The sequence below is a fragment of the Larus michahellis genome, chromosome 22 (genome assembly GCF_964199755.1).
Source record: "Larus michahellis chromosome 22, bLarMic1.1, whole genome shotgun sequence".
In the NCBI taxonomy this organism is placed as follows: domain Eukaryota; kingdom Metazoa; phylum Chordata; class Aves; order Charadriiformes; family Laridae; genus Larus; species Larus michahellis.
The window spans coordinates 2,982,483-3,006,245 of NC_133917.1; the positions used below are offsets into that span (position 1 = coordinate 2,982,483).

The 23,763-nt window shown below is 70.7% G+C and overlaps 5 protein-coding genes across 6 annotated transcripts in view; all 5 read left to right on the forward strand.

The window, feature by feature from the left end:
• The first annotated feature begins 888 nt into the window (after window positions 1–888).
• TUBA1B (tubulin alpha 1b) lies at window positions 889–4,791 on the forward strand. The gene is made up of 4 exons (XM_074565292.1): window positions 889–1,077; window positions 2,416–2,638; window positions 2,713–2,861; window positions 3,605–4,791. Exons 1-4 carry the CDS (start codon window positions 1,075–1,077, stop codon window positions 4,583–4,585), a joined length of 1,356 nt encoding a protein of 451 aa, XP_074421393.1. The 5' UTR covers window positions 889–1,074; the 3' UTR covers window positions 4,586–4,791.
• Window positions 4,792–5,389: 598 nt separating this feature from the next.
• On the forward strand, window positions 5,390–11,491 carry LMBR1L (limb development membrane protein 1 like). Its single transcript, XM_074565086.1, has 17 exons — window positions 5,390–5,544; window positions 7,213–7,297; window positions 7,594–7,630; window positions 7,809–7,948; window positions 8,052–8,155; window positions 8,232–8,358; window positions 8,478–8,546; window positions 8,775–8,839; window positions 8,982–9,057; window positions 9,179–9,262; window positions 9,496–9,572; window positions 9,660–9,737; window positions 9,833–9,906; window positions 9,991–10,081; window positions 10,380–10,446; window positions 10,545–10,706; window positions 10,794–11,491. The coding sequence occupies exons 1-17, from the start codon at window positions 5,473–5,475 to the stop codon at window positions 10,850–10,852; spliced, it is 1,467 nt and encodes a 488-aa protein (XP_074421187.1). The 5' UTR covers window positions 5,390–5,472; the 3' UTR covers window positions 10,853–11,491.
• A 1,800-nt stretch (window positions 11,492–13,291) lies between these two features.
• Window positions 13,292–17,732, forward strand: DHH (desert hedgehog signaling molecule). The gene is made up of 3 exons (XM_074565087.1): window positions 13,292–13,730; window positions 15,306–15,567; window positions 16,230–17,732. The coding sequence occupies exons 1-3, from the start codon at window positions 13,419–13,421 to the stop codon at window positions 16,895–16,897; spliced, it is 1,242 nt and encodes a 413-aa protein (XP_074421188.1). The 5' UTR covers window positions 13,292–13,418; the 3' UTR covers window positions 16,898–17,732.
• A 2-nt stretch (window positions 17,733–17,734) lies between these two features.
• RHEBL1 (RHEB like 1) lies at window positions 17,735–21,148 on the forward strand. Its single transcript, XM_074564780.1, has 9 exons — window positions 17,735–17,764; window positions 19,191–19,327; window positions 19,674–19,741; window positions 20,004–20,053; window positions 20,165–20,247; window positions 20,352–20,410; window positions 20,484–20,529; window positions 20,624–20,708; window positions 20,792–21,148. The coding sequence occupies exons 1-9, from the start codon at window positions 17,735–17,737 to the stop codon at window positions 20,879–20,881; spliced, it is 648 nt and encodes a 215-aa protein (XP_074420881.1). The 3' UTR covers window positions 20,882–21,148.
• A 1,513-nt stretch (window positions 21,149–22,661) lies between these two features.
• Window positions 22,662–23,763, forward strand: part of KMT2D (lysine methyltransferase 2D) — a 28,105-nt gene continuing 27,003 nt past the window's right edge. Inside the window, exon 1 of one of the 2 annotated variants that reach the window (XM_074564872.1) lies at window positions 22,662–22,855. In XM_074564872.1, coding sequence (XP_074420973.1) covers window positions 22,797–22,855 — 59 coding nt within the window. In that variant the 5' untranslated portion in view covers window positions 22,662–22,796. The remainder of the gene's footprint in view (window positions 22,856–23,763) is intronic. The other variant, XM_074564873.1, reaches the window with a different exon arrangement.

Consider the following 23,763-nt stretch of genomic DNA (forward strand, 5'->3'; position numbering starts at 1 on the left):
GTGGGGGCTGGTGCTGCCCCCCCCCCCCCCGCCTCCCCCTCCCTCCGGCCTCACCGGCCCCCCCCGCGGCCTCGCAGCCGGGCGCCCCGGGGGCGGGGGGGGGGGGGGGGGCAGGGTGGGACCCCAGGGCATCCCGCATTCGGTGGTCCACAGGGAGCGGGGGGGGGCGGCCCGCCTGGCTGGGGAGGGAGGCATCATGCAGGCAGACGGGGGCGCGGCTAAAACAAAGCCCACTGCAGTGAGCGGGGTCTGCCCCACCCCCCCCCCCCGGGAGATCAAAGGGGGTCTACCCACCACCCCCACCCCCGGGGCAAATAGAGCGGGGTGCGGCGGCACGGTGCCCCCCCCCCCCGCATCGTGGCAGGATTCAGGGCTGCGGCGGCCACCCGCAGATAAGCCGAGGGGGGGGGGGGCCGCGTGGGGCAGATGGGTCGGGGGGGGGGTTTGGGGGCGGCTCTCCAGGGTGCAGATGGGCCGCACCGGGGGGGAGGCGGGGGGGGAGGCGGACGGTGGGGTCCGGCCGGAGAAGCCGATTAACGGCCACGGGGAGGGGGGGGGGGGCTCCGGGCGCGGCAGCACGTGCCGCCCCCCCGCCCCCCATGTCGCAGTTTTCCTCTGCAGCGGAGCCGCACCGGGCGGGGGGAGAGGCGGCGGGGGGGGGCGGAAACGGCCGTTCCCACCCCCTCACCGGCAAACGCAGTGATGGGGGGACTTACGACGGGGGGCGGGGGAGTGTGTGTGTCAGTGCCCCGCTCCCCACCGGGCGGGGGGTCCCTTCGCAAGCCCCGGGCGGGCGGCGCACCCCGCGGCGAGGGGGGGGGACCCCCCAAAGCCCCGCAGCGCCCGCCCGCCCGGCAGCTGGAGGGGGAGCTGGAGGCGGGTCGCGCCACGCGTCGCAGCCAATCCGCGGTGGAGAGCGCACGGATGGGCAGGCGCGACGGCCAATGGGAGCGCGGGGCGGGGGCACACGGCCCACCCCCCCCGGCCGGTATATAGCGGGGCGCCCGGGGGTGGCGGTAGCCTGGTACTTGCGTCGATTCCTTGCTTGTCGGGACGAGTAACCGAGCCGCAGCCATGGTAAAGCGGGGGGGGGGGGGATTGCAAAATGTTGGGGAGGCACCGGGAAACAGGGGTGGGAGCGGATGAAGGCTGGAGCTGGGGGGAGCGAGGGTTGGGGCTGGGGAGGGGAACGGGCAGGAGGGGAGGGGGAAAGGCTGGGAGGGGGGGAGTAGAGACCCCTGGGACGGGGAGCGCGAACAGGGATTAGGGGGAGCGTACGGCAGAGCAGGGACTGGGGGGGGGTAATGGGGAGGGATAGACCGGGGGAGGGGGGGGGAGTGAGGGCGACAGGGCAGGGGCTAAAGGAGGATGGGGGGGACAGAGTGGGAGCTGGGGGGGCAGAGAGGGGCTGGGGGGGCCGAACTTGCCGGGGGAAGCACCACTCGGGGGGGGCAGCACCTGGTCTCTGGTAGATTCCCGCACCACCACCACCACCACTAAGGCGGGGGCGGGGCTGTCCCGCTTTTGGCGCCCAGCCCCGACCGTTACCCTTCCCGCGCGCGGGAAGGCGCGGGGCGGGGGCAAACCCCCACCCGTTCGCAAGGGGCTCAGCCCCACCCCCTCGGCTCCACCCAAATCCAGCCCTGAACCCTCAACCTCACACACCTCCCCCCCCCCGCCGTGGCGAGGGTAGAGGGTCCCTGCGGTCTGTCTGACACACCTTCCCCCCCCGCCGCGTCCGACCCCCCTGGGGCTGATCCTGCTCCGTGGCTCCTCGCGGAACCCACATGGGCCATGTCCCACGCCCCCCCCAAAAATAAAACCCCCGGGTAGTGTCGTACCCCCCCCCCGGGTGGGAGGAATGCGCAGGAGCAGGTGGTGCGGTGCAGGGTGCGGCCGGGAATGTGCTGGACCCCGGGGAAGGGGGGTGGGGGGGTGGATGGAGCAGAGAGACCCCCCCACCACCCCCACGCCGGGGGTGACGCCATCGTCCCTCCCCGGTGGTTTCGGGTCGGCTGGTGCAGTCGCGTCCCCGCCGCTGCCCCCTGCGCTTCCTCTTCCTCCTCCTGCGGCGCAGCCTCGCCCTCCCCGTGCTGCGGGGCGGGAAAATGTCCTCCCCGCGCGCCATTTGGAGGCAGATGGAGGGCTGATGGTACCCCCGGTACCCCCAGCGCTGTGCCAGACGGTGGCTCTGCTCTGTCCCCAAAAATGTGTCACACACACAGACACACCCCCACACCCCCCAATCCTGGGGCAAGCTCGGCTCCTGGGCTGCCCCCACCCTGCTCAGCCGGAGGTTTGGGGCACTGAGTCGACAGTGGCTGGACTGAGCCTGGCCACAACCAGTGTTAGGGTGGGGGCTGCTCCCAGCCTGACAACCCCCCACCCCGCCCCACCCCTCTGTGTCCCCCGCAGCGCGAGTGCATCTCCATCCATGTGGGCCAAGCGGGCGTGCAGATCGGCAACGCCTGCTGGGAGCTGTACTGCCTGGAGCACGGCATCCAGCCCGACGGGCAGATGCCCAGCGACAAGACCATCGGCGGGGGGGACGACTCCTTCAACACCTTCTTCAGCGAGACGGGGGCCGGCAAGCACGTGCCGCGGGCCGTCTTTGTGGACCTGGAGCCCACGGTGATCGGTGAGCGCGGGGAGGGGGTGAGGTGGGTGGCGTGAACGGGATGCCGGGTGCTAACGTGCGCTCCCTCCCCGCAGACGAGGTGCGCACGGGGACGTACCGGCAGCTCTTCCACCCCGAGCAGCTGATCACGGGCAAGGAGGATGCGGCCAACAACTATGCCCGTGGGCACTACACCATCGGCAAGGAGATCATCGACCTGGTCCTCGACCGCATCCGCAAGCTGGTGGGTCCAGGCCCTGGGTGGGGCTGGTACCACCGCAGCCAGTGGAGAAAGGGGAACCCTCTGGTGGGACCTGGGCAGTAATGAGGAGCCGGGCTGTGCCTCCAGGCGCGTTTTAGGGTTCTTGGCACCCTGCAGCAGGTTGGGGCTCCCTGTGGGGAGTGAGCGGGGATCAGGATCAGTCCCCTCCCCTGGGCTGAACTCCCTTCCTCAAAACCCTGCAAGCCCAGAATGTGCCCCCCGAGGGTGGAGAGTGCCTGGGGGGAGGCTGGCTCCTTTCTGCCCTTGGGAAAACCTTATTTCATCCGTTTTCTAGGGTCACGTGAGGTTTCTCCTAGATCTGGACTGTGATCCTTCTTGACTAGCTGCTTAAGAGCAGCTGTGCCAAGGGTTTAACTCTTGCTGGGGCAGCTGGTGTGGATTCCCTCTTCCCCTGATGCATGGGTCACGCTGCGTGCAGGCACTTGCAAGAGCTGGCTCCTGGGCAGGACGGAACCAAGTGTCCCCCAATCCCTGCGGGAAGGTGCCCCTTCCTCCGAGGGCTGGTTGTGGCGATGCACAGGGCGCTATGGCTGGAAACAGCTGGAGCACCTGGGCAGATGCCTGTCCCTGCCTGTGTCCCTGAGACAAGAGTCCCCAAAGGCCTGAGATCTTGGGGTGAATATTTGCTGCCCTGGGCAAGTCGGTAGCAGCTTAATGTCAGAATTAATGACAGATCGGTCTTGTTTTCTCTTCCCTTCTTCCAGGCTGACCAGTGCACGGGGCTGCAGGGCTTCCTGGTCTTCCACAGCTTCGGGGGCGGCACCGGCTCTGGCTTCACCTCCCTGCTCATGGAGCGCCTCTCTGTCGACTATGGCAAGAAGTCCAAGCTGGAGTTCTCCATCTACCCGGCCCCACAGGTCTCCACGGCCGTGGTGGAGCCCTACAACTCCATCCTCACCACCCACACCACCCTGGAGCACTCCGACTGTGCCTTCATGGTGGACAACGAGGCCATCTACGACATCTGCCGCCGCAACCTGGACATCGAGAGGCCCACCTACACCAACCTCAACCGCCTCATCAGCCAGATCGTGTCCTCCATCACGGCCTCCCTGCGCTTCGATGGGGCCCTGAATGTCGACCTGACGGAGTTCCAGACCAACCTGGTGCCGTACCCCCGCATCCACTTCCCACTGGCCACCTACGCCCCCGTCATCTCGGCCGAGAAGGCTTACCACGAGCAGCTCTCGGTGGCCGAGATCACCAATGCCTGCTTCGAGCCGGCCAACCAGATGGTGAAGTGCGACCCGCGGCACGGCAAGTACATGGCGTGCTGCCTGCTGTACCGTGGGGACGTGGTGCCCAAGGATGTCAATGCCGCCATCGCCACCATCAAAACCAAGCGTAGCATCCAGTTCGTGGACTGGTGCCCCACAGGTTTCAAGGTGGGCATCAACTACCAGCCGCCCACGGTGGTGCCCGGGGGGGACCTGGCCAAGGTGCAGCGCGCTGTGTGCATGCTGAGCAACACCACGGCCATCGCTGAGGCCTGGGCCCGCCTGGACCACAAGTTTGACCTGATGTATGCCAAGCGGGCGTTCGTGCACTGGTACGTGGGGGAGGGCATGGAGGAGGGGGAGTTCTCAGAGGCCCGGGAGGACATGGCTGCCCTGGAGAAGGATTACGAGGAGGTGGGGGTGGATTCAGTGGAAGGGGAGGGAGAGGAGGAAGGGGAGGAATACTAAATGCCGGGTTCCTTCTGTCGCTGTAGCATGTCCACAAAATGTCTGCTTCAAACACTTCAGCTTTCTTGTGCACTGGGTGGATTCAGCCTCGTGGGCCCGGCTGGAGGGACACACTGCTCTGCCTGGGCTTGTGCTCTCTGGTGTGATCTCGTCGGTTTTCCATGTGTCTGTAACATGTCTGTGAATAAAAGGCTTTAAGAGAAACAGCCGCTGTGTCGGATACAAACCCTCTGTGTCTGAGTCTGCAGCTCCCCAGGGCCGCCTGGCCCCGTCCCGTGGGAACAGAGTGTTCCCATTGTCTGTGCCCAGTGAGATGGCAGCGCTCCTGCCTGGAGCTGGCTCTGGCCAGCCCTTCTCTTCCCTCGGGACTACGGGTTGGGAGGCTCTGCTAGGCCCCCCCTGGGTGATGCTGCTCCGTGGGGCCCGAGAGCCTGGGGTGGGGTGGGGTGGGGGGTGGGCTCCTGCCCTCCACGGTGCCCCCAGCTCTGGGGCAGCCTGTCCCTGGTTCCCCCCGCCCTCGCCCCCGCCGGGGATTAACCCGCCGGGGGATTAGCCCCGTCCGAGCGCCCGATCCGGCTCCCGCCCCGGGGAGGCGGGGGGGTGGGACGGGGGACTGCCCCTGGGGGAGCGGCGGGCGGGAGCGCGGACCCGCCCTCAGCCTATCAGCGCGCCCCGCGCTGCCATCGACCAATGAGCGGCGCCTCATTCACTTCCCGCGGCCAATGGGAAGGAGGAGGCCGGGCCCGTTCAGGCCGGTGGGGCGCGGATACATTGTAGCGAGGCTCGGACGGGAGGGGAGGGGCGGGGCGGGCTCGGCCCTTTCCCCGCGGTCCCGGCCCGGTTGTACCGGCCCCGCTCGGCCCCGGCCCGGCCATGCTGGGCGCAGCATGGCCCCAGCGGAGCAGGACGCGCTGGCCGCACGGGAGCAGCTCTTTCACGAGCGGGTCCGCGAGTGCATCGTGAGTGGCGGGGGCCTGCGGGAAGGGGCGGCGGGCGGGGGAAGGGGCCCGGCGTGGCGGCGGGGGAGTCGCGGGTGAGGGGCTGAGAGCCCGCAGCCCGCCGGGAGGTGGGGGGTTGCCCCGGCGCCCGGCCGCCGCTGTGCCCCACGCCCGGCCCTTATCGGTGGCAGAGCCGGGGCGGGCTGCCGTGAGCCCCGCAGATAGCGGCGTCCCGGGGCTGTGCTGAGCCGTGCTGCGCTCCGGGAGCGACCCCTCCGCCCGGTCCGGCCCCGCTTCTGCCCAGCCCCTGCGCCATTCCGTCTGCCCCCCGCGGCACTGGGGTCCTGCCGTGCCCCGGGGCCGGGCTCTGCCTGCCCTACTGGCCACCCCCTGGGCGAGCGGGAGGGCTGTGGGTGCTGGGGTGCGGTGGTGTCAGAGCCAGGCCGGGCTCCTGGCTTTGTCCCCGTCCCCATGCCTGCAGCTCTTCCCAGGGTGCTCGGTGTCAGCGGGAAGGGGTCCTTTAAAGCCCCCCCAGACTGTGGGCACCACGGAGGGAGGTGGCTGGGTCTGCTCCTCCGGTCCTGCTCTGCTGGCCAGGGCAGCCGCTGCTGTGGGCTCAGGGATGGGGGTGACCTGGGTGTCCTGGTCCTGGCATCTCCCAAGCGATGCCGTGTGTGGGGTGGCCAAGTGGGCTGTGACCGGCAGTGCCCGGGCCATCTTGCCGGAGCCCAATTCAATGCTGCAGGGAGGAGCTGGTGTCTGGACGCCGGCATCTCTACCCTGGAGCTCCCCGGTCCCCTGCCCTGACCCTTCCCAGGGAGCTGTGTCTTGCTCCTGGCTCCGCACGTCCGGTGTGGAGCTCGCTCGGCCTGACTTCACTGAGCGCAGGAAGTGTTGGGGATCCCCCAACCAGGCAGAACTTTGGGCTGTGGGGTACAGCCCGCGGCAGGAGGGGACCTGCGGCCTGAGACCCTTCCCTGGGTGGAAGCAGGAGAAGGAGGACATGTTTGGCACTGCTGCTCTGGGAGTCCTGAGCTGGGCTGGTTCCTGGGGCTCCCTGCCACCCCACCAGGCAGATCCCGGGGACCCCCCGCCAGCCGAGCCCCCCAAGCCAGGCAGGAGGGAGGTGCTGTGGCTGCTTCAGTCCGCCTGTGCCAAGGTGGCGGGTTCAGGCGACCTTTCCCCGTCCTGCCGCGTACCCAGCGGGATGAAAGGTCACCACGTTCCTCGAACATCGCCTGCTCCGTCCGGACCTCAGCGTACTGGCAGGGGTGGGAGAGACGGCACAGATGGCCTTGGCGCCCGGCTCAAGGCTGTTCCCGTGGCTCTGCTGGGTGCTGCTGCCAGCAGAGACAGGGCTGCAGGGTTGGGCGATGCGAGGGCATCCCATGGGGTTCGACTTCCAGGTGTCTGCCAGCACAGGCTGACCCGGAGCTGCTGGGTGGGCTCTCCTGGTGGTGTCAGAGCCCCCTGGCCCGCAAGCTGTGGCAGTTTGCGGTCACCCATGGGTGAGCCCTGGACAGGACACGGACAAGGCTGAGCACACATGTGGGGTGTAACCAGGGCTAGGAGTGGAAAAACAAATAGGGTGGAGCTGACGGGCCCTGGGGCTGGTGGCATCGCATCGCTGGGGGTGGGAGCGCTGCCCTCTGGGGCCTGCTTGTGCTGCCCTCCCTCCTCTGCCTGCAGATCTGCGCCCTGCTCTTCGCCAGCCTCTACATCCTCTGCCACTTCATCATAACCCACTTCAAGAAGCACACGGACTTCACAGCAGGTAGGAGGGCGGGAGCTGCCGGAGCCGGGCAGCCGTTGGCAGCCGCGTTCCTCCTCCCTGGAGCTTGTTTCAGCCTCCCCCAGGAACCCCGGTCCCGCTGTAGGCCAGGTTGCTGTGGCATCAGTCGCTGCGGGGCACCTCCCCAGCTGCCATGGGAGGGGAGCAGAGCCCAAGTCCTCCGGGAGGGTTTGTGAAGCATTTGGAGCAGGGGGAGGTTTGGGAGCAGGCAGAGAGCGATGCTCTGGGCAGCCCTGCCTCCCCCAGCCCCAGCAGTTTGGGTTTTCACCCCCCCGCAGTGCATGATGACGAGGATGCTGCTGTCAACAGGATTGCGTAAGTTCCTGCCCATCCCGCTCCCTGTCTGTGGGACGCTCGGCCGCTTCCTCTCCCTGCCTGGCCAGGACACTGGGTCCCCCCAGCCTGCGGGGGCCGGTGCCCCTTGGGGGCCGCCAGCCGGGCTGTGACACCTGCGGGGGCCCGGACCCAGAGCTGACCCTCGTCCCTCCCGCAGGCTGGGGCTGTGCACCTTCACCCTGGCCGTGGCGCTGGGCGCTGTCCTTCTGCTGCCCTTCTCCATCATCAGCAACGAGGTGCTGCTCTCCTTCCCCCAGAACTACTACATCCAGTGGCTGAATGGGTCCCTCATCCACGGTGGGTGCACGGGGCAGCCCCAGGGTGCCCCAAGAGCTGTGGGTCAGGATTTCCCTCCCCCCCACCCCTGGGAGCTCACCCCAACTGTCCCCCCCTCCTCCAGGCCTCTGGAACTTGGTCTTCCTCTTCTCCAATCTGTCCCTCATCTTCCTCATGCCCTTCGCCTACTTCTTCACCGAGTCAGAAGGCTTTGCAGGATCCAAGAAGGTAGGTGGCCCTGCAGGTGTGTCCCCCCTGCTCTGTCCCCCCTGTGCCTGGCTCCCTGCTAACCCCGCTTCCGCAGGGCATCATGGCCAGGGTGTATGAGACATCGGTGGTGCTGCTGCTGCTGACGCTGCTGGTGCTGGGCATGGTCTGGGTGGCCTCCGCCATCGTCGGCAACGACGCAGCCAGCCGCCAGTCGCTCTACGGTAGGCGCCGACAGGGTGCGCTGGAGCTCTCCCAGCTCTGCCAGGGCAGGATCAGGCCCTGGTGCTGAAGGGGAGAAGGGATGCCCGGTGCCTCTGGCCTGACCCTGCCATCTCTGCAGACCTCTGGGAATACTACCTGCCCTACCTCTACTCCTGCATCTCGCTCTTCGGCGTGCTGCTGCTGCTGCGTGAGTCGTGGGACGTTCCCCCGTGGTGCCCTGGCCCATCCTGTGCTGGGTGTGGGTCCCCTGGGGTGCCCGTCTGGGAGTAGGGACTGCTCCCGGCAAGTTGTTCCAGGGTCCAGGGGGGTCGCTTTGCAGGGCTGAGCCCCCAGTCCCTATCCAGGACCCTTCCTGGGGTGCGGGGAGGGGTAGGATGCTGGGACACCCCCTGCTCAGCCTCCCCTCCCGCTGCAGTGTGCACCCCCTTCGGCCTCTCCACCATGTTCACCGTCACGGGGAAGCTGCTGGTGAAACCCCGGGTAAGGCGTCCCCCCTGATCCCGCTGCCCCAGCCTGGGGACTTGCTGTCCCCAAGGCTGCCTGGTCTTCCATCCCAGGCATGGGGGTGCCAGTCACACACCCCCCCTCACCGGCTTCTCACGGTTTCCTTGCCCATCCCCAGCTCCTGGAAGACCTGGACGAGCAGTTGAGCTGCACAAGGCTTGAGGAAGCCGCTGTGTCCCGCCGGATCTCCTCTGGTGGGTGTGCGGCACGGCCGCTGGCCAGGAGGGGGGTCTCAGGGCAGACCGAGGACCCCTCCGCCCCACCACATGGGAGTCCTCAGCCCCCACGAGCCCCTTGGCATCTCCTCCCTGGCAGGCAAAGCTTCCTGCTGGCTGAACTTGAACGTGGAGCTGCTATGGGAGCAGTTCTTCACCATCCGGAGCAAGAGGCGGAAGCTGGGTAAGGAGCCCCGGGGGGGGCAAGCCCAGGATGCCTGGGTTCTCTCCAGCTTGGCACTGGGAGCACTGGTTCCCTGGGAACCTGTGCCCCATAGAGGGAGGGTGGGTGTGAAATGGGGTGGGGCTGTAACCCTCTGTCCTGGCACCTAAGGGCTCCCCCCGCCACAATCTCCCACCCTGGGGTGGGGGCTTGTGCTCCCCTCTTATCCAGGGATGTTCCCCCCCCCCCCGCAGAGCTGCGGCACCGAGCATCGCCCTGGCAGAGGAACCTGGGCTACCCGCTGGCCATGCTGGGCCTCCTGGCACTGACGGTGAGTGTCCCTCGGTCCCCAGGGGAGCTGGGGCTCGTTCCCACGTCCCAGCCCAAGCTGCCCTCACTCCCTCCCTGCTCCTCCCAGGGTATCTCCGTGCTCATCGTCTGCTTCCACGTCCTGGAGCTGCTGCTGGATGATGCTGCGATGCCACGGGGCATCCAGGTACTCAGGCGGGGGGACAAGGGACAGTGAGGAGTTGTGTCCCACGCTGGCTTGGGGACCGCTCCTCCCCGACGTGCCTCCTCCTCTCCCGGCAGGATGCGTCCCTGGGCCAGGTCTCCTTCTCCATCTTTGGTTCCTTCGGAGCCGCCCTGCAGGTCGTCCTCATCTTGTATCCTTCAGGCGGGCACTCGTTGTCCCCAGTGCTGTCCCCAGTGATGTCCCACCTCGTTCTCCTCCTTAACGCCCCTCACAGCTACCTGATGGTCTCCTCTGTGGTGGGCTTCTACAGCTCCCCCCTCTTCACCCGGCTGCTCCCTGAGCGGCAGGACACCCCCCTCACCAAGGTGGGAGCACTGGGCTGGAGCTGGGGGGGCTCCTGGGCCCCCTGTGGGTCCGGTCCCCACAGTGTGCACTCGTGTGTCCCTGTGGACTGTGCGGTGTCCCCATACGAGGGCACCATGTGTCCCCCCGCCTCCAGCGCAGCCCCAGGCGGGGGCAGGGGCCTGGTTGGGGGCGGCGGGGGGGGGGGGTGGTGTCTCTGGCACCAGGGAACCCCTCCCCCAGCCTGGGACCTGGACCAGGCCCTGTGGCAGTGCTGCTCCCCGCCCCCACCTCCAGCAATGCTCCTTCCTCCCCCCCCAGATCATCGGGAACTGCGTCTCTTTGCTGGTGCTCAGCTCGGCCCTGCCCGTCTTCTCCAGGACACTGGGTGAGGCCCCGGGGGGGGGGCAGGGTGACCCCGGGGACTGGGGTGTCCCCAGGACTGGGGTGTCCTGACCAGCCCCCCCCCCCCCCCCCCCCTTACAGGGATCACCCGTTTCGACCTCCTGGGGGACTTTGGCCGCTTCAACTGGCTGGGGAACTTCTACATTGTCTTCCTCTACAACATGGGCTTCGCAGGGCTCACCACCCTCTGCCTGGTGAAGAAGGTCTCCTGGGCCGTCCAGGCTGAGCTCATCCGCGCCTTCGGTGAGGACGGGGACGTGGGGACAGGCGCGGGGGGTGATGGGGGGCGGGTGTCCCTGTCCTTGGCTCTCACGCTCTCCCTCTACCCAGGTCTGCACAAGCTGCCACTGCCTCTGACCCGCTCCCGGCCCCCCGGCAAGCCCGGCTAGGGGATAGGGACGTGTGTCCCCCGGCCACCACAGTGGCCCACAGGACGACCACGGTGGCCCACAGGACGGCCACCAGCCACGGATCAGACCCTGATGGCACCTGGTGCTTCAGGGATGTCGGAGCACCCCACCCATGGGGGGGGCTTGCCACCCCCTGCTCTGTCTCAGCCTGTCGCGCTACAGAGCCTTGGCCTTGAGTCGTGTCCCCGTCACAGCCCCCCCCCGGGGCGGGGGCTTCCCCAGGGGCTGCGCTGGCTGCAGCCCCCCCGCCTTGTTTACGTTCCTGTTTACAGCCAGGTTCCTCCTCGCCCCCCCCCGCCCCCGGTGCTGCTCCCTGGGGTGCAGTTGGGTTTTAAATGTCCCCCCACCGCAGGGACTGTCATGACACTACGGGGGGGGCCCTTTGTCCCCTTGCCCAGTCACTCCACACCCTGTCCCCATGTCACCCTGGGGCTGCTGGAGGACACTGGTTGCCCCCTGCTCCAAGGCCTTTGGTGTCCCCAAGGGAGGAACAGGAGCTGGAGGGTCCCAGGCCGCTGGGGATGAGCCCTGGCTCCCTGGAAGCTTGGTGTGACGAGTCTGTCAGGTCTCTGTTACCACGGAACTTGTTTGGAGCAATAAACAATCTCTTTTTATATATAAAATACCTGAATTAGGGAGGTTTTATTCCCCTTGAGGGCAGGGCCAAGCTTGGGGGGGCAGGGGGGGCTCCCTGCCTGTGGGGTTCTCAATCCTGCCCCCCCCCCACCCGCTCTCCCTGGGGACCATAATTAACCCTCTTCCTGGCTGGGGCTAATGAGCCCCTTCCAGGAAGGGCCGAAGGTGAGGGCAGCTCCCTGCCCGCTGCCCAGGGCTGCGGGACCCCGGGGGTGGCGGGGGGCACTGGGCTGTTTTGGGGTGAGGGTGGTGGGGGGTGAGGTGCCCCCAGCAAGGGGCATGGCGGAGGGGGGTGGTGTCCAGCTCCTGGGGAGAGGGGGGGTCGTGTGGACAGAGCGGAAACTGCCCCAGGAACCAGCCCCCCACCCATCCTGCCCCGGCTGGGGCCGAGCCAGGCTGCCCCCCCACCCCCACCCCCCCGCCATGGCGGGGGTGGGGGGCCCGGGCCCCCCCTCACACCCCACACCCCCCCATCGGCCGGGGCCGAGCAGGAAGCGCAGGAAACCTGGTTTATATTGCAGGAAATGAGGCCATCGGTGCCCGCGATTTCCCTGTGACCTGCTCCCCTCCCAGTCACCCCGGGCTGGCACCGGGGCTGGGGGGGAGGGGGAGGCCGCGGGGGGCCGGCCCCCAACCCTCCGCTGCCTCCTGCTGTCGCCGGGACCTTCGTCACCCTTGGGTGCTTCGCCGGAGACTCCGGGGGTGCTGGAGGAGGGGGGGGAAGGCCCCAGCCCGGGGGGAGCCCTGTCCCCGGGGGTGCCCTGTTCCTAGAGGTGTCCCTGTCCCGGCGGGAGCCCGGTCCCAGCCCCGGGGATGTCTCGTTCCCTGGCGGAGGCCGGTGGTGGGGGTGTCCCGGTCCCGGGGCGCGGAGGGGCCGTCCAGGGCAGGGCAGCGCGGCGGGGCCCCGGCGGGGGCGGCCCCGGGGGATGTGGCCGCCGCTGCCGCCGCTGCCGGGGGCCGGGTCCGAGGCGGGGCTGCCCAGTGCCGGAGCCGAGCGGCCGCAGGTGGGGGCAGCCCGGCCGGGGCGGCTGCGGGCAGCACACGGTGCCGGCCGGCACCCGGGGGAGCCGGTAACGGGGGCTGGGCCAGGAGCGGGTACCGGTACGGGGGATCGGACCGAACAGGGGGGACTGGGGTAGTGCCAGGTAGCGTGTCCCGGGAGCGGGGCTGTGCCAGGGGACGGAGCAGGTGCCGATACCGGCGGCATTAGGATAACGGGTGTCCCCGGTGCCAGGGGCTGCGATAGGAGAAGAGAGAACGGAGCCGGCGCCAGGAGAGGGGGTCCCCGGTCCCGAGAGGCGGTGACAGGAGAAGGGAGAGGTCCCGAGACTAGAAGCGCGGTGTTAGGACCAGGATAAAGGAGGTCCCGGTACTGGAGAGCGGTGCGGGAGCCGGTACCGGAGCTCAGGGTTCAGAGGGGAGCGGGGAGCGGGGGGCGGGATAGGGGCGCGGGGTCAGGAGCGGGGACAGGTCCCGGTGCCGGTCCCGGGGCAGCGCCAGGAGGCGGGTGCCCGGTGCCGGTACGCAGCGGCAGCAGGGCTTTCCCTGAGGCTCGGGCTGGGTCGGGGAGTCCCTGGGGCCGGGTCGCAGCGGCAGGCGAGGGGGTGCCGGGCCCGTGGGAGCGGAGCCGGCGGCGGGGGGGCAGTCCCGGTGCCCGGGCACCGCGCTCCGAGTGGGTGGCGGCACCGACGGGAGGGCGGGGGGAGGGGGTCAGTCGTCTCGGGCAGCCACGGATCCCGCAGCGGCGACGGGGCCGTGGGTGTGAGAAGGAAACGGCGCCGACCCGCCCCTGGCACCGCGACCCTCTAAAAGCCCCGGGACCGCCGCCCCGGGACCATGCCCGCCCCGGCCGCCCGTGCCCCCGGCGACTGAGCGGGGCCCGCGGAGGTAGCGGGGCCCGGTGGCCGGGATGCCCCGGCGGAGCCCGCTCGCCCTCGGCCTGCTCGGCCTCGCCGCCTGCCTGCTGGCCGCGCCGGTGCTGGGTTGCGGCCCGGGCCGGGGTCCGGTGGGGCGGCGGCGGTTGGGGCGGCGGCAGCTCTCTCCGCTGCTCTACAAGCAGTTCGTGCCCAACGTGCCCGAGCAGACGCTGGGGGCGAGCGGGAAGGCGGAGGGCAAAGTCCTGCGGGGCTCGGAGCGCTTCAGGGACCTGGTGCCCAACTACAACCCCGACATCATCTTCAAGGACGAGGAGAACACGGGGGCGGACCGGCTCATGACCGAGGTGGGGGCTGCGCCCGGCCCGGCCCGGTCTCGCTCCCGGGGGTGCGGGGACGCGGGGGCGGCGGGGTGGGAGGAGGGAGGGGGCGGGGGGGGCGGGCGGGAGCGCAGCGACCCTCCCCGGGGGGCACGGACTCTCCCCGGGGCGCACGGACCTTTCCCGGGCGGCACCGACCCTCCCCGGGCGCACGGAGCCTCCCGAGCGCAGGGTCTCCCCCAGACCGCACGGTGCCTCGCCCCGGTCGCCGTCTCCGTTCCCCGTCCCTTGGCGGCGGCGCGGCAGCACCGGGGCCCCGGAACGGGGCGGTCACGCCGCGTTGGGCATTAAGGACCGACCGTCGGGGATTAACAGGACGGAGACGGCCCAGGGTCCGGTCGCCCCACCGGGGGCACGAGGTACCGGCGGTTCCGCTCCCCAGCGCCCCTGCGCCCCGGCCCCGCGGCGGTGCCGGCGGGGCGGGTCACCGGGGAAGGGGCGGCCTCGGCCCCGTCTTCCGGGAGGGATCCGGGGCGGCGGGAACACGGGCTGCGCCGCGCCCCGCCGGGATGCTCGCTGTTGTCATGGCGAGGGGCGGCTCCGTGGTCGCCATGGCGACGGGGGATGCTGCGAGTGGTCCAGGCGGCGCCGGCGGCTCCCGCGGGCCGGGGCGGCGGGGGCGGCGGGGCCGGGGCGGCCGGTCCCGGCGGGGCCGCGGGCACGGAGCCGGCCCGGGGTGCGGGCGGCTGAAAGGGCCCTTTGTGGCCGTGCCGGCATTCCCGGGGCCTGAGGTCAGCGCCGGGCTGGAAGGCGCCTATTGTCGCCGGGCCGGGCCGGGCCGGGCCGGGCGCATTCCTACCCCCCCGCCGCTGCTGCCCCCCCGGCCCCGCGCTCCCGGGAGCGGCTTTGTTGCACGGGGGAGCCGGGGGCACCGGGGTGCGGAGGGACGCTGCGACTTCACCGGCTACTGGGGGGCAAGGAGGGAAGCTCCGGTCCCTGCACCCCACATCGGCTCTGCCACTGCTGATGGGGAGAGGCAGCCCGGAGCCGCCCGGGACCCCCCACCATCGCCCTCGGCTCTGGGCACTGGAGCCCTGATCCCCCGGTGCTGCCCCCCGGGCCCTGCTCCCCACCCTGCCCTGCTGACCCCCCCCCCAGTGCTGCTCCAGGACTCGGGTCTAGTTCAGGGTCAGCTGCGCCCCCGGCTCCGCCCCCCCCGCCCCTCTGCCCCCCCCCACGTTAATCAGTCATGGCCGTGGCCGCGGGGAAGGTGACACCGTCCCGAACCCTGCCCGTTCCGCCCGGCTGCCCGTGCTGGGGAGCGACTCCACCACGGGACCCCGGGGCACGTTAACATTCAACCTGGGCCCACCCGGGGGGCGCAGCTTGGCCATGGTGCTCTCTGCGCCTGGGGGACACACACCCCGTCTGCCCCCCACCAGCAGCCCCTTCGGGCTCCCTCGAAGCCCCATGAAGGCCCGGTGTCTGTCTGTCTGTCCGTCTGCGTGCAGGAGCCCCCAGTGAGGGGACTGGGTGCTATGGCGGGGCTGGGTGTGACACCGGTGCTGGTCGTCCCCCCGTCCCCGTCCCCCCCCCCCCCAGCGCTGCAAAGAGCGGGTGAACTCGCTAGCCATCGCGGTGATGAACATGTGGCCGGGGGTGAAGCTGCGGGTGACGGAGGGCTGGGACGAGGACGGGCACCACCTCCCCGACTCACTGCACTACGAGGGCCGGGCGCTGGACATCACCACCTCCGACCGCGACCGCCACAAGTACGGCATGCTGGCGCGCCTGGCCGTGGAGGCCGGCTTCGACTGGGTCTACTACGAATCCAAGGCGCACATCCACGTCTCCGTCAAAGCAGGTACCACGCGACGGGGGTGGCTGCTGCTGGGGTGGGGGGGGCTGCCGTCCCCGTAAGCATCCCAGCCGGTGGCTCCACAGCCCACTCTGCTCCCCCTTAAGGTCCCGGATCCATGTGGGATGCAGCCCTGCTCTGGCTGGTGTCCGTCCCCGGCAGATTCAGCCTTGTGTCTGGCCCCAGCCCAGCTCCCCCCCCAGCCTTTCCGGCCACCAGATTGGCAAAAAAACACACTTCCTCCCCCAAATTTTGCCTGCCTTGTGCTTCAGCTCCTGTGCCGGGCACAGCGAGGGTTGTTAAACTGGTCCGGGCAGACACAGCCCAGTCCGCAGCCCCCAGCCCCGCGGCTGCTCCGGCCAGCAGCCCCTGTCCGGCCCAGAAGTGACAATCGACAGAAAATGAAAGTGGCCATAAATGTCACTGTCCCCAGCCCCGAACAAAGGGCGTCAGTGCAGGGTGGACAAAGGGACCCTGCAGCGCCCGGCCTCCCCGGGAGCAGTGTGCAGGAACCAGGGGGGGCTTCAGAAAATACCCGCTTTGTTCTGGGGGTGGTTTGGGAGCCCAGGGGGGGTGGCTTCACTCAGGGCGGTTTCCCCTCTGGAGGTGGTGGCTGGTGGAGGTGACTGACGGGGACAGGGGACCCACAGCTTTCTCCATCCACCCAGATAACTCGCTGGCCATCCGCACCGGTGGCTGCTTCCCCGGCCATGCCACCGTGACGCTGCAGAGTGGCGAGCGCCGGGGTCTGGCCGACCTGCGCCAGGGCGACTGGGTGCTAGGCGCGGAGCCGGGCGGGCGCCTGGTGCCCACCGAGGTGCTGCTCTTCCTCGACCGCAACCTGGGCCAACGTGCCTCCTTTGTGGCCATTGAGACGGCCAGCCCGGCACGCCGCCTGCTCCTCACCCCGTCCCACCTGGTCTTCGCGGCCCGTGGGGCGGCCAACGGCACCGCCACCTTCCTGCCCGTCTTCGCCCGCCGCGTGCGACCGGGCGACGCGGTGCTGGCCCACGGGGCCGGCGGGCAGGGGCTGCGCCCCGCGAGGGTGCTGCGAGTTTCGCGGGAGGACGGCGTGGGGGTCTTCGCCCCTCTCACCTCCCACGGGACCCTGCTGGTCAACGGGGTGCTGGCATCCTGCTATGCCGTCCTGGAGAGCCACCGCTGGGCCCACCGTGCCTTCGCCCCTCTCCGCCTCTTCCATGGGCTCCTCTCGCTGCTGCCCGCCCGCACCGAGGCGGGCAATGGGACGGCGCTGGAGGCGGGCATGCACTGGTACTCCCGCCTGCTCTACCAGCTGGCCGGGGGCGTGCTGGGCCAGGAGGTCCTGCAAGTGTAGGAGTCCCTGGCCCACCCCAAGTCACCGCACTGCAGACAATGCCACGCACTGGAAGCTGGGGGCTCCGGCCCTGGGGCCCCCTTGGACCAGCAGGTGCTGGGGAGGAGGGTCGGCAGCACCCCAGCCCTGTGGGGAGGTCGGGGCGTCTCTCTGCTCAGCGCTGCCCGGGGACGCGGCGCGGTGGGGACAGGGTCCCTGGGTGGGGGTGAGGTGGGGTGGTCCAGGGACTCGGACTCAGCTCCTCCCGTGTCCCAGAGCCCCCCCGCAGCACTGCTGGGTGCCTGGCCGGACTCCCAGGCCCTGGACCCCCCTGCGCTCCCTCTGTATTTATTGCTTTATTAACCGCCGGGGCTGAGGCCAGGGTCGCTCCCTGTCGAGCCCAGGCTGGGGCATCACCGGCCTCTGCCCCAGGGCCAAATCCAGCCCGGGGGATGCCGAATCACTCCAACACCAAGTACCTGGCAGCAGTTCCTGCCCGTCCCCCAGCTCTGGGTCTGTCCCCCCCATCACCTGTGCTGTCACTAGCCCCATCCCCGTGCAGCTCAGTGCCGCAGGGCAGCTGGACGGGGTGTCTGCCACGGGCATGGGCACCCTGCGCCGGGCCTGGCTCTAACCACACTAACCGCTAACCTGCCCTGCTTGAGAGTTTTATTTTTCTATTTATAAAGGGTAATATAAATGTCCCCCCGCGCCCACCTGCCCTGGCAGCGGGGCCTGCCCCACAGGGCAAGGGACCGGTCTGCTTTTAACCACTTCTGTGTAAAAAAAAAAAAAGAAAGAAATACTACTATTTAATTGTTTGGATAAATAAAGAGACTTTATGGCCCTGGTGGAACTATGAGAGGGTCTGCACAAGGCCGGGCCACGGTGGGGGGCGAGGGGGCTGGCGTTGGGCATCCCTGGGGAGAAGGGTCATCCCTGGGGGGGCTGGCTGTCCCTGGGGCTGGGGGTCTCTGGGGCCAGGATGGGGCATCTCGGAGGGGGGGCTGGGGGTCCCTGGAGCTGGGCATCCTGGGGGGGCTGAGGGGTCTCTGGGGCCGGGATGGGGCATCTCGGAGTGGGGCTGGGGCCGGGCATCCCGGGGGGGCTGGGGGGGGTCTCTGGGGCCGGGATGGGGCATCTCAGAGGGGGGCTGGGAGTCCCTGAGGCTGGGGCCGGGCATCCCGGGGGAGGCTGGGGGGTCTCTGGGGCCGGGATGGGGCATCTCGGAGGAGGACTGGGGGTCCCTGGGGCTGGGACCGGGCATCCCGGGGGGGCTGAGGGGTCTCTGGGGCCGGGATGGGGCATCTCGGAGTGGGGCTGGGGCCAGGCATCCCGGGGGGGCTGGGGGGGGTCTCTGGGGCCGGGATGGGGCATCTCAGAGGGGGGCTGGGAGTCCCTGAGGCTGGGGCCAGGCATCCTGGGTGGGCTGGGGGGGATCTCTGGGGCCGGGATGGGGCATCTCAGAGGGGGGCTGGGGGTCCCTGAGGCTGGGGCCGGGCATCCCGGGGGAGGCTGGGGCGTCTCTGGGGCCGGGATGGGGCATCTCGGAGGAGGACTGGGGGTCCCTGGGGCTGGGACCGGGCATCCCGGGGGGGCTGAGGGGTCTCTGGGGCCGGGATGGGGCATCTCGGAGTGGGGCTGGGGCCAGGCATCCCGGGGGGGCTGGGGGGGGTCTCTGGGGCCGGGATGGGGCATCTCAGAGGGGAGCTGGGAGTCCCTGAGGCTGGGGCCGGGCATCCTGGGTGGGCTGGGGGGGATCTCTGGGGCCGGGATGGGGCATCTCAGAGGGGGGCTGGGGGTCTCTGGGGCTGGGATAGGGCATCTTGGGGTGGGGGCTGGGGGTCCCTGTGGCTGGGGCCGGGCATCCCGGGGGGGCTGGGGGGGGTCTCTGGGGCCGGGATGGGGCATCTTGGGGGGGGGCTGGTGGTCCCTGGAGCTGGGGTCGGGCACCTCGCGGGGGCTGCGACATCCCAGGGGGGCTGGGGGTCCCTAGGACTAGGGGAGGTCAGGGTGGGGACCTCGGGGGGGGCAAGAATTGGGGGGGGCAAGAATTGGGGGCGGTTGTTCCGGGGGCGGGCGCGCCCCCCTCTCATCCCACTCAGGTGCGCGGCCACCACGTGGCCCCGGCCGTTCCCTCCGTTTTATGAATGGAGCCCCGGCGGCCAGCGCGCCTGCGCCGCCGCCGCGCCCCGCCCCCGCCGCCGCCGCGCGGCCAATGGAAGCGGGCGGACGGGCGGTGTTGTGGTCACGTGGAGCCGCCGGTGTAGTGGCGGCGGCACCGCCCCTCCCCGCCGCGGCGGGCAGTTTATAGCCCCGTGTGCCGCGCCCGCCCGTACCGCCTGTCCTCCCCCCTCACCACCCCACGCCCCCCCACTCCGCCGCGGCGTGGGCCGTGCCGCCGGTGCGACACCGCAAAGTGCTCATCCTCGGGTACCGCGCCGTGGGTCAGTGCGGGGGGGGGGCTCGCGGTGGAGCTGCGCCCTCGGCCCTATACGGTTCTGCGCCCTGCCCGGGGGGTGGGTGGGAGCGGGGGCTGCCCCACAAGGGCAAGGGGTGCCCCGCGGGGCCTGTGCCGGGTCCCTCGTGGGTGCTTCCCGTGCTCAGAGAACGGCGGGTCCCCACTCGGGGCGGGGGCTGTGGGGCCGTGGCTCAGTCAGGCTGGACACCCACCCCAGGAGCACCCATCACCCCGGGTCCCCTAGACACCCCCCACCCCGGGAGGGGCCCTTCCCCTGTCCCAGGGTGATGCTGGGACCCCGGGCCCCAGCCCTGCGCTTTCCTGCCCCCCGGGCACAACCTCCCTGGCTCACCAGTTCGTGGAGGGGAAGTTCGTGGAGTGCTACGAGCCCACGGTGGAGAGCAGTAAGTGTCGCGGGGGCGGGGGGGGGAAGCCGCCTGCCCGGGGCTCCCTCTTTCTGCTGCCTCCATGGGCCCACGGGGGATGAGGACAGACACGTCCCCACTTCTGGGCTGTGCCCCACAGCCTGGTGCCAGGGTCTGAGGCACCCCCAGAGGCGGGTGGGAGGGGAGGCTCATCCCTTGGGGGGGGGGGTGTCAGGGGAGGCTCATCCCTTGGAGGGGGGGTGTCCTGGGCAGCCCCGTTAACCCGGTGGCACCTCTGCAGCCTACAACAAGGATGAGTTCCAGCTCCAGCTGGTGGGCACAGCCGGGCAGGTAACGCTGGGGGGCAGGGGGACCCCAGGGTGGGGACACACACACACACACACACACGATGGGCTGCTGGCCCCCAGAGCCACCCCCAGCATGGGTCCTGCCCTCCCCCAGGAGGAATACGCCATCCTGCCCCACTCCTTCGTCATTGGCGTCCACGGCTACGTCCTGGTGTACTCGGTGACATCCCTGCGGAGGTGAGGGACCCTGCCCAGCTGTCCCCGCGCCCTCGGGGCTGGGTCCCCTCGAGGGGCAGACCCCAGTGGGGGGGCAGTGCCCACAGCTCCCCCTCTCCCTCCAGCTTCCAGGTGGTGAAGACCCTTCACAAGAAGCTGTACGAGAGCTGGGGGAAGACGCGGTAGGTGCTGTCCCTCCTGGGGAAGGGGGGGGGCCTGGGGGGGGCCAGGCCCTCACCCTCCCCATGCCCGCGGTGTGCCCGTGGTGCTGGTGGGGAACAAGGGGGACCTGTGCTTGCAGAGGTAAGGAGGGCTCTGGGGGTCCCCATCCCCTCCCACTGTCCCCCCCCCCCCCCACCTGGTGGCCCATCCTGCTCATCCTCTGCCGTGTCTCCAGACGGGAGGTGAGGACGGATGAAGGGAAGAAGCTGGCAGAGTCGTGGGGCGCCGTTTTCCTCGAGTCCTCAGCCAAGGAGAGCCAGGTGTGGGGCAGGGTGACGTACCCTACCCAGGGCTGGGAGGGGGGTCCCCCGGGGTTCCAGGGCTGATGTCCCCTCGTCCCCAGGTGACCCAGGAGATCTTCATGAAGATCACCAAGGAGATGGACTGGGTGGACAGCTCTTACAGCAGATCCACCGGCTGCCGCCTGATGTGAGCCCTGCCCAGGGCCAACCCCCGGGATAGGACAGACCTCCCACGGGACTGTCCCCCCAGCCCCAGCGGTGGCTTCAGGGGGTGTCCAGGGCCACCTGGCCCCACTGTTGTATGGGACCCCTCACTTTGCACAGGCTGTGGGGCTCACGAGGGGCTGGGAGTGAGGCGGGGGGCCTGTTCCAGCTGGGGAGCACCCCCTGCTAGTAGCTGCCCCCCCCCCCCACCCCCCAAGGACACGTGGGGGCCGTTCCCCCTCCAGGCGTGGGGAGCCGGGGCTGAATGCGGGTGTTGTTCCCGGTGCGGGGCCACAGACCGGCTGTGCCGCGTTGGCAGCCATCGCTCGGGGGAGTCGAGGCCGTGGGGCTGGAACAATTAAACATTGTTTTGTCTGTGAACCCCCTCGGAGCCCTGGGGGGGCTGTTCCTGCTCAGGGGCGGAGTGGGGAAGGTGAGGCAGCGTGTGGGGGATGCCCTCAGCACGGGGCTCCCCCCGACCACAAATGCACTGTGGGGCAGAGCCCCCCCCCCCCACCATCCCATTGGGCTGAGCACCCCGGGGTGTCACTGGGTTCCTGGGGGGGGCTCTGCAACCCCCTTCCCACTCTCCCACCCCCTGGAGAGCCACAGCCTGGGCTGGGTGAGTGGGGGGGGCTCTGCCGGCGTGCCCAGCCTGGCTGTGGTTCCCCGTGTGGCTTATCTCCACCCAGTCAAGCTAATTACTGCTAATTACCCAATTACACTGCTGGGGAGGAGTTAGGGAGCTGCTGAGGAGGGAAAGGGGTGCGGGGAGCCGGGGGGGGGGCACTCTGCACCCCGTGGTCGGTGTTGGGATGGAGAGGGGGGTGGGCGCTGGGGTGTTGCAGCCTGGGTGGGCTGGTGGGGGTCGGCGCTCTTAGGGTCATTGCGTGTCGTGTGTGTGTCCCCTCCCCGGACCCCCCCCATGTCTGGGTCTGGGGGCTTCACCTACCCGTGTCCTTGGTTCCCCCCCCCAGGGGCTGTCCTGTCCCTGCCGGGGATCCCGGGCCGGGACAGAGGGGAGCCGGTGCTGCTTCCCCCCGCCCCCAGCGGAGCGGGGTCTTCGCGCTGCCCCGGTGGGGCTGATCCGGGACCGGGGAGCTGAGCCGCCACCCTGATCCGGTCCCGCTCGGTTCGAGGGTGACCCCCAGGGCGAGGGGGGGCGAGGGGTGACGGGGCGGGCATGGGGGTTTCCCGTGCGCTTGGTCCCGGCTGCCCGGTACCGGGAGGCGGGGGGGCTCAGGCCCCCCACCCCCAGGGCCGCCGCGGTGTCCGAGCGGGCGGGGCCGGGGGGGGCGTGGCCGCCGGTGCCGCCCCGCCGTGCCCACGTGCGCGCCGCCCGCCCCGGCGCCGGCGGGGTTAAGCGTCGCGGAGGGATCCCTCCCGGCAGCGTGCGCTGCGGCCCGCGCCGTCACACCCCCTTGCCGCCGCATCGCCCGCCGCGCACCCGTCTCCCTCCGCCCGAGCCCCCGCCGCCAAGTAGTGCGGGCGCGGCGGCGCCCCCCGGCCGCGGCCCCCAGGGCGCAGCGCGGCGGCCCCGGCGGGGCGGGCGGGCGGGCGGGCGCGGCGCGGCGGGGCGGGGCGGGGGCGGGCGGCGGGACCTACTTTCCTCTGGAAATGGCCGCGCCGGGGAGCACCGTCCGCCCCGCGCCCCGAGGCCCGTCGGCGTAGGGCGGCCGCGGGGGTAAGAGCCGGGTGGGGGGCGGGGGGCGGCCCCGCTGGGGCTCCCGCGCGTTCGGGCCCGGACCCCGTGGCCCCGGAAGGGAAAGGCCCTGCCGTTCGTCCCCGGGCCGCGCCGCCTCCGCCGGGCCGCGCCGCCGCCTCCTCCCGGCCAGGCCTCCCCGGCGGCCGGGCCCGGAGCGCGGCCCCCGGCTCCCTTTGTGTCCGCTACCGGTACCGGCGATGCCTGCCGCCCAGGGAGCCGGCGGGGCCCGGGGCGCTGCGCCGCCGCCTGAGCGCAGGTACGGCCGGGCCCGGCGCTCCGGGGCCCCGGTGCCGGTGGCCGGGTAGGCCGCGGCGGGCCGGGGCACCGGGCCTGGCTGGCTTGGCCGCCCCGGGGGGTCCGGTTGCACCGGGGAGGGGGGGAGCGCGGCCGAGAGGCACGGGGGAAGGTGGGGGGGCGTCCCAGCGCGGTGCTTCAGCCCCCCCGGAGCCCCGGGCAGGGCTGGCCGGGCCCCTCCGCCGCCCCCCCTTTCCCCGGTGCACGCCGGGGCCCTTCCGGGGAGCGCGCAGTCGGCCCGGGGCGGCCCTAATCCCGCCGGGATTACCGGGGAACTGGAGGGGATTTGCTGGGGGGGGGGGGCGCCACCCCTTCGTGGGCCGGGACCCCGCTGTGCCCGGCCGGGGGCTCTCTCTGACCCCCCCGCAACGCCTCGGGGGGCAGCCGGGGTTTCGGGGTGCCGGGGGCTGCCCCAGCGCGTTCCCCCCTCCCTGGTGCTTGGGTGGGGGGGTGTCGGTACGTCGGGGGGGGTGGGGGTGTTTCCTGGGCCTCTCCCCTGGGCATAGTTTACAGTCGGGTTTGGGGTGCCCCACCCGCAGCCCCCTGGCCCCCCCCCAGGTTTTTGGGGTGCATGTGAACAACTGGGGGACAGGGGGCTGCGGGTGGGGTTATGGCCCCCCCAGCTTTGGCCATGATGTTTAGGGGTGAACCCCCCACCCCCTACACCTATCCTGGGACCGCCTCCCAGTGCTGGGGGGGGGCTCGGCCAGATCGATGCTCACCCTGGGGAAACTGAGGCACAGGCAGCGGCCAGGTGCTGAGGGGGGGTACCCCGGGCACCTGGCTTTATTGCTGCACCCCAAATCCCACCTGGCCCTGCAGCAGGAGGCAGTGGGGGGGGTTCCAGCTTCGCCACGGGCACTGGGGGTG